The sequence below is a fragment of the Leptonychotes weddellii genome, chromosome 1, assembly GCF_054177405.1.
Source record: "Leptonychotes weddellii isolate Sample4059 chromosome 1, ASM5417740v2, whole genome shotgun sequence".
In the NCBI taxonomy this organism is placed as follows: Eukaryota; Metazoa; Chordata; class Mammalia; order Carnivora; family Phocidae; genus Leptonychotes; species Leptonychotes weddellii.
Genome location: NC_138369.1, coordinates 91,458,971 through 91,467,353, shown reverse-complemented (window position 1 = coordinate 91,467,353; position 8,383 = coordinate 91,458,971). Strand labels below are relative to the sequence as shown.

General features: G+C 43.9%; 1 protein-coding gene across 1 annotated transcript in view; it reads left to right on the top strand.

Annotated features, from left to right (window-relative positions):
• MINDY4B (MINDY family member 4B) overlaps positions 1–8,383 on the top strand; it is a 35,598-nt gene that overhangs the window by 25,774 nt on the left and 1,441 nt on the right. Inside the window, exon 11 of the mRNA XM_081803892.1 lies at positions 6,931–7,111. Within this exon, the coding sequence (XP_081660018.1) occupies positions 6,931–7,111 (181 nt within the window). The remainder of the gene's footprint in view (positions 1–6,930; positions 7,112–8,383) is intronic.

Sequence of the window (8,383 nt, the reverse complement as noted above, 5' to 3'; positions counted from 1 at the left end):
AACCTCGACATTTTAGACTGGATAATGTCTTTGTGGTGAGAGCTGTCCTGTGCATTGTGGGATGTTTAGCAGCATCCCTGGCCTCTGTCCGCTAGATGCCTATAGTTCTGCCCTTCGATGTGACAACCAAAAATGTCTCCAGACCTAGCCAAATATTCTCTGGGGGGACAAAATTGCCTTGGTTGAACTAATGCTTTAAAGGAAGGGCAGAGGGGTGCCTTGGTGGCTCAGTCGTTGAGCATCTGCCTTCGGCTCAGGTCATGGTCCCGGGGTCCTGGGACAGAGCCCCTCATCGGGCTCCCTGCTCCGCGGGGAGCCTGCTGCTCCCTCTCCCGCTCCCCCTGCTTCTCCCTCTCCCTCTCCCCCTGCTCGTGCTCTCTCTCTCGCTGTGTCTCTCTCTGTCAAATAAATAAATAAAATCTTAAAAAAAATAAAGGAAGGGCAGAAACTCATTAGACCTAACTGATTAAATCCATGTGTGTAGAATTGGAAAACTAGCTATTGCAACAAACATTACAAGAAAGAATATCGTCTTTCAAGCCGTATCAGAAAGGTTGACAGCTTTCTGCTCCTGTAAACATCTGCAAGGCTTTAGGGAAAAGTCTCAGACCTTATCTTAAATTAAAATTAAGTAGGTGTTTGCTACATAGCTACTAAGTGGCTCTGAGAAAAGGGCCGATGTTAAAAGAAAATGCCACAAAAAGGGAGAGAGGGACTGAGAGAAGGAGAGCCGCGTGCCTCAAAGAGTCAAGAATTCCCAGAGATCCAGCGCTACCATTTCCTCTGGAACACATTTCTTTCTACACAAGTCAGCTCAGACCAATAGAGCTGCTAAATCATGCTTTAAAGAAAATTACCTGCAGCGCCTAAAATATCCTCTGGTAATAAAGTGGATGTTTGTCAGGACCTTTAAAGCAATCCAGAAGGCCAAGGCATGAGGTAACAAATAAGAGCTTTCCTACTGAGAAAGTGACTAATGGGGCAAAATGGACCAGACAACAGGACCACCATGCAAATGCTTGCTCATAAATTGGAAATGGGGCAAAGCATGGAAACTGCCCAAGTTAGCTTTAAAATCTACATAGAAGTCACATCTACAATGCTTCTGTCTTTTCGAAAAGGGACTCATGTGACTTTTCATCCTGCCATCTTGGACTCAGTGTTCTCTCTCCAGGGAGACTCCTATGAATCCTGTCCTCAGTGAAAATTGCCTGCAATTGTACACTAATAGCTTGAAACCCCGAGGATGCTTATTATGTTGTCTCTGTCGTGCACTTGGAGTTTGGTTTCAGAGCAAATGTATTAAAGAGCAAATACCGGCTGGCAGTTGGTTCTCTTACTTGAACTGCTGAGATCTATGAATATGTTAGACATATAAAGTTTTTTATCGGAAGAGGCTTTTTTATTCTTTCTATATCCGCTCATTATTTGGGGACAAAAAGCAATCCATAACTCATCTGTATTACTCAAATAATCATATCTATAATTATGTTCTCTCTATATATAATTTTACATATATTTTTCACCATCCCTGGAGATGGGACTTAAAGGGAGTCTATACGAAGCTTATTTACTCAACGTAGTGCTAACAGAGCACACACTATGTGCTAGGCTCTCTCCGAGCCATTCATTCACACGGATACCTTATTTCATTTCATCCCCACTTCCACTCAAAGGGAGAAGTGTTAGTTTCAGTCCAGTGTCTGTTGTGTGACCATTAATTTTAGACCCGAGAAAATCCAGACTGAGCAAGGTGTAGGCACTTGCCCTCGGCCACCAGCGAGGCGTCAGAGACTGTGTTAGGACACCAGATCCACCTGCATCAGAGCCCAGGTTCTGCCCACTGGGCCACACTGTCTGCCATTACCATCTTTTCTTGTCTTCTGATAAGGTGATCAACACAAAATGCCAGTTCTTAGAATTATACGCTATCATAAGTGCTTTTATAATCTATCCTACCTATATATTTACATATAGATGTAGATTTGTATCATGTCATCTGTAATATCTGTTATAGGTACACTGATGTTAGACTCTAACATACATTTATTTATTTATTTTTTAAAGATTTTTTTTTTTAAGGTTTTATTTATTTGACAGAGAGAAAGACAGCCAGAGAGGGAACACAAGCAAGGGGAGTGGGAGAGGGAGAAGCAGGCTTCCCGCGGAGAAGGGACCCTGATGCAGGGCTCGATCCCAGGACCCTGGGATCATGACCTGAGCCGAAGGCAGACGCTTAACGACTGAGCCACCCAGGCGCCCCAAAGATTTTATTTATCTGAGAGAGAGAGAGAGAGAGAGAGAGAGCAAGCACGAGTGGGGGGTGGGAGGGATCATGACCTGAGCCGAAGGCAAACGCTTAACTGACTCAGCCACCCAGGCACCCTTCTAACGTTTATTTATTTTTAAAGATTTATTTATTTTTATTTGAGAGAGAGAGAGCACTTGTGTGAGCAGGCGGAGGGGCAGAGGGAGAGAAAGAATCCTCCATCAGATTCCCCACCGAGCAGAGAGCCCGAAGCAGGGCTGGATCCCAGGGCCCTGAGATCATGACTTGGGCCGGAATCAAGAGTTGGACACTCAAGCGACTGAGCCACCCAGGCGCCCTAGACTCTAACATTTAGATGGTGGCAATACCATGGCTAGGTTTTAGAAGGCATGACTCAATAAGCTAGAACTTTGTACATTGACTTCCAGGTTAAAGCAGTCATAAGTTTGAGTTGATCGTGAACAACACATACTTGGGGCACACCCTCTGAAAAGGATCTGCCCCCCTTCACCTGCTGGTTTGGCAGACCATGTCTGTCTAGTACATGGCCAAAGGACAAGCTCAGTGGCACTGAGAGACATGCTAACGGAAGACACACGTGACCACAGTGTATCCAGAAGCCTCATAGTTCACAGTATTTTATCATAGAACTGAAGTACCTTGCAGAACATATGTCTGCTCAGAAGGACCTAGATGTGGTTCCAGAACAGTGCTCTCTATATCGCTGGATTGAAGACCCCCACGGCCAAACCCCTTCCTTTCTGCTCTGAGCAGGGTTACTCCTCCACACAGGACTCCTGAACGTGCCAGCTGGGTACTTAGGTGCTGTGCGGGTACGTAGGGGCTCCTGCCTAGGGTGAGCGCTGCAAATCAGAAGATTATGTGTATCCACTGATAATAAAAATCTAATATAAGAAAGGTTTTGGAGTTCAAAAGAAAACCAACGTACTAACAGATTCTGCTGTCCAGGTGAAAACCATCCTGTAATGCTGTATCTGTCTTCCTAAAGTAAATCTCTTCTTACTCTGGGATAAAATTGCAGAGACTGCAAAAATACACGTCTTCCAGTCCCAATGTCACAGCCCAGTGGGTGAGATTTAAAAAAGAAAAAAAAATGGAGTTCTCATTAGATGCCATGGCAAGCCCCCCAGAGCCCACCAGACTGACAGTTCCCGTGGAACACAGCCAGCTACCCACAAGCTTAGGCACTATTTTGAAGCCTCCCATCCCTTTTCTATTTGAAGGTACAGGTTTGAGTGTGAGGTTCCGATACCCAAGCGAGAACATAAAGCAGTTTGAGTCTAACACCATCTGGAAAGCCTTAGGAGGTTTGCATTATCTTCGCACCTGCCACCGAGCAGAAAAATCAACTCTGATTTTTAGAAGGGGCTGAAGCCATTTAGGTCTTGCTGGAATTACTCCCCTGGTAGCCCCCACAGAGCACACCACCATCCCAGCCGTACCCTCTTCCCTCTTTAAATTCCCTTTAAAGAGACTCGTAGGAAGAAATCCAACCATAAAAGTACCATGTGAAGCTCCACCCACGGCGCTCTCCCCACCAAGTTGCTGAGGTCTCACCCCGCAAACATGACAACATACCTGCAAACTCGCCGAGGGAAGTTACATCAACTCTGTGTTGCAGGTGCAGAGAGCCAGACCCTTCACAGTTACGCACGCGAATCGTCACCAGAAATCAGGGAAGAAAGCACAAATCTCCAGCACCTTTCTCCCATTCCCATTACCAAACTGGGCCCTTGGGACTTGCAATATCAAGCTCATTATGCAAAGGCACATTCTAAGCACCATTGTTCTAGATGGCAAAAAAAAAAAAAAAAAAGAGTTACATGGACTCCATCCTTGCCCTGTAGTGTTTAGAACTTGTCCATCCTTCCTCCTGTCCTTATAGTTTTACACTGGCTTAAATGATACATGTTATGAAAGGCTTGATTGCTGCATGTAACACTGGGCTTATTACACAATGAGTGAACTTAAGGAGAAAGGTATTTTATTTATAGCACTACTGTATCACAAGTTAATTTCCTTTTTTACCATGGCAACACGAGGCAACATGCACAAATTCTGCATTGGGGGAATCTCACCAATAAAACATATTTAGAATGTGGCTTTTGGGGGTGGAGGTTAGCTGATACACTGTCTACCCAAAAGCAATACAAATTTTTAACTGAAAGTTCCAAACACATGATGTGGTGTGCTAAGAGAAAAAGGGGATATGATATTTGGCTGCATTCGGTTGGGAGGTGCTTCGTTTTGTTTTCGCAGGCGCCACTTGAAACCAGGTGTGTTCTCAGCTGCGATCTTAAGGCTTGCCGCTTAGAGTTAATAGCCAAAGTGCCTTGACAGTCATGCATGACATTTTCCTTTCCACTAGAATCTCTGAAGGCAAGTGAGGCTCTGCCTGCTCAGAGTGCAGTCTCTGCATCGAAGAGATTGTCGTATTTCTAACTACTTTATCTTCCTCCTACTCTAATAAGATCTTGAGTAGCTTTGGGTTCAGAAGAGAAAACTGTTGTGTTGTTGCGGAAAGTAACAACAGTGTGGTGTCAGCACCTCGCAGAGAGTTACCTGAGTGCCAGTTGAATTTTGCCTCTGTTACAAAAACTCTGTGAAACAATATCATACATGTCTATATTCTATTACATCCACCCAGACATAATTTACAGGAACTTCCATTGGTTGAAAATCGGCCCAAATTCAATTCTTTTGAATTTCAAAAGAAGTGACATTTTATTCCAAAACGGCCCTCAATTTCCTAGTTTATCCGAGTTTTCCAACCTTAAAAATTCCATGTCCCGAAGATCGTATTTTGATTACATCTAATCTTAGTATACAAGGTGCCATGGCAAGAAGGCCTAAGAGAGAAAGTGCTTATTTTGTAACTAATGAATGGTTACAATGTTATTTGGAACTTGTGGGTGGATTCTTGGAACGTAAACACATTTGTTGGCTTCCATTGCACATCCTCTGTGTTTTATTTCTGACGTAGCCAGTGGGCGACTTGCCCGTTTGATATGTGAGATGCTCATATTTATACTCAGCCCAGAGGGGCTAATTCTAGTGTGAGTAGATAAGCAATTCCTGCACCCACCATGAGCATGTCCAAATTGAGGTGCTAGGCTTGCACCCCCTTTTTAAACTATTAACTAAAACACAGTTTGTGTCTTTCAAACACAGTAATAAAATTTTTCTATGGTAGCCGAAAGTGAAAATCTTAAAGACAAAAGCATTTCTGATTCACCCACTCACCCACAACTGAAGAATTTAAACTAAAGCAAAACGAAGAGATTTGAATAGAACTATTGAGAAATCCAAATGTCAAGTTATTAGCCTTTAATACTTGGGTTTATGAGACGTGATAATTTTTCAAAGCTGGATTTTCCATAAAACAGAATCTGTTCCTGAACACACAGGACAACTCTAAGGACTGATGGAGAAAAGAACCAGAATTGGATCCTTCCGTTATGGGAAGACACGCCAAGGCTGAGGGTCCAGTAGCTCTCCCTGGCATCACATGAAAAAGATGGTTTGTTTTTTTTTTTTCTATGTAGTTCATGCTTATTTCTCTACATAGAAAAAATTAGTTTTTAACATTAATAAGTTTTGATGGAAATCTTTAAAAAATATGTGCTTTCCTGTCTCTTTAAACAAAATGGTAGATATCATAAATGGAAACACACTGTAATATCATGATGCCGGAAGGGGCCTCTCAGAGTGGTACTTTTGTCAGTCTAATTCACTAGTCATGAGAAGTCAAGCTGAAATGATAGTTGCGGGGAAAAGCTAGATAAACTAGTTAAAAGAACAAACTTAATATTATTATTGTAATGCTAAACTAGTATGCTCCACTCTCAGTACATCTTCACATCTGATGTGTGTGTTAACAGGCAGATAGATATGTGTGTCTATGTATGAATGTTTGTATGTATGTCTGTGTTTTCCCCTCATTTCCCAGGAGCTCTTCCCTCCATTCAAAATATTCTATATTTTTTTTAAAGATTTTATTTATTTATTTGAGAGAGAATGAGAGACAGAGAGCACAAGAGGGAGGAGGGTGAGAGGGAGAAGCAGACCCCCCGCTGAGCAGGGAGCCCGATGCGGGACTCGATCCCGGGACTCCAGGATCATGACCTGAGCCGAAGGCAGTCGCTTAACCGACTGAGCCACCCAGGCGCCCAAAATATTCTATATTTCTATATTCTAAATATTCTCTTTTTCCTATATTCTAAATGGTTAGTGTTTCCAGAAGTCTGACCACCTGCCGAATGAAATATTGTCCTACCTTGGGCATAGGAGTAAATACACCAGTCAATGACGAAGACAAATTGAAGTTTTTTTATTCCACCACTACACTTATGTTTCAGTTTATTTATTCTCTAAACTTCCACGCCAAACTGAGGTGGCTCCACGTCCTCCATGAGGCCATCCCCACACTGCAGCATCCCCACTACACCACAGCCTGCGTACATGTAAACTCGCTCATGATGAAGCCTTCGCTTCAGATCTCACTGCACGCAGAGTGCCCTGTGCACCTACAAGTGTGAGAAGAAGCCTCCGAGCTGCTTTTTGATCGCGATGATGTATCAGCATCCACCGGGATGTGGCCAAATCTATATACTCATCTGCATTCACCTCTCCCCTTCCAGGTGGGCAGCATGCTGAAGACCCCCAAATTACCTATTTGGCTGTGCAACATCAATGGAAAACCCAGCGTCCTTTTTAGCACAAACAGGCAGCTCTCATCAGACTGGAAAGCGGAGCGTCGCTTTGCTCTGTATCTGTACAGTGGCCGCCCCCCCCAGAACACGCCTGTGCATCTCACAGTAGGTGAGCATTTCAAACCCCAAGTGCCGAGCGCTTCCGTGCGCTCAGAAAGATGCGGCTGCTGATGTTTCACCGCTGTGTGGGTATTCACACTCGCTTTGCAGGGAAATGCTTAGGCTTGAGTTCTGAAATGAAACCCATGCACGAGTCCCACGGGCCTAAACCCAAGCACGGCAACCCGGGCATTCTACAGCTGCTTTAAATAAGAGCAGCGGGTTTAGAAGTAGCACAGAGGAACAAACAACCTCTAGGTAAGAGAAACAACAAAAGGGGGAGAGTCACATCTCCAAAAAAGCCCTCTCCGGGATCTTTTACCTGTGAACATCAGGCACTTAATGCCTGAGGGAAGAACTGGGAAGAATGGAGGGATTGGGGCAGGGGGCTGCCATTTGGTCAATTCTATCCTACAACCGATCAGATGATCATCCAGCGACATTAGTCAGCACACTGAGAGTGCATTTCGGTGCAGATATTTGAGGGCCTCCTAAGTGCCAGGCGCTGTGCTAGACACTAGGTAAGCCACGACAACGAAGGCATAGTCCATAGTTCAGCAAAACTGAAGAGGGTCCGGTCTAATGGGAGAGGCAGACAACCACACAGGTCATTTTACTTCCATTACACCCATATTCGTTTAAACTCATAAGGAAAAAAGAGTAAACTTTAAATGTCTTTAAACTTTTAGTGTCTTCAAACACTGGCCTTTTGGACAAGGGAATAAACACAATGAGACTGGGAGTCTGTATTGGGTACCTTGGTTCTACTGGTGGAGGCTTGACGGCTTGATGTTTGACTTGGCATTTAGCATCATGGGCCTGGTGTTAAACAACTTTTCATTATAATGACTAAATCTGGAAAAGTCTTAGTGACTCTTTTTTTCTGTGCAGCTCCTAATTCTTCTTTAATTATGAAAGATATATATTAGGCCATTTAATTTAGGAAGACATTGACAATATGTTCCTTAAAATATCATTCCTACTTTACTCTCTTTTTTGAGGAAAGCATCATTTTTTTAAAGATTTTATTTATTTATTTGAGAGAGAGAGAGACAGAGAGACAGAAGGCTCCCGTGCACATGTCCAAGCATGGGGGGAGGGGCAGAGGGAGAGAGAGAATCCCAAGCAGACTCTGAGCTTAGCACAGAGCCAGACATGGGGCTTGATCCCAGGACCCTGAGATCATGACCTGAGCCAAAACCAAGACTCGGACGCTTAACCAACAGAGCTACCCAGGCACCCCAGAAAACATCATTTGTGTGTGTGTGTGTGTGTGTGTGTG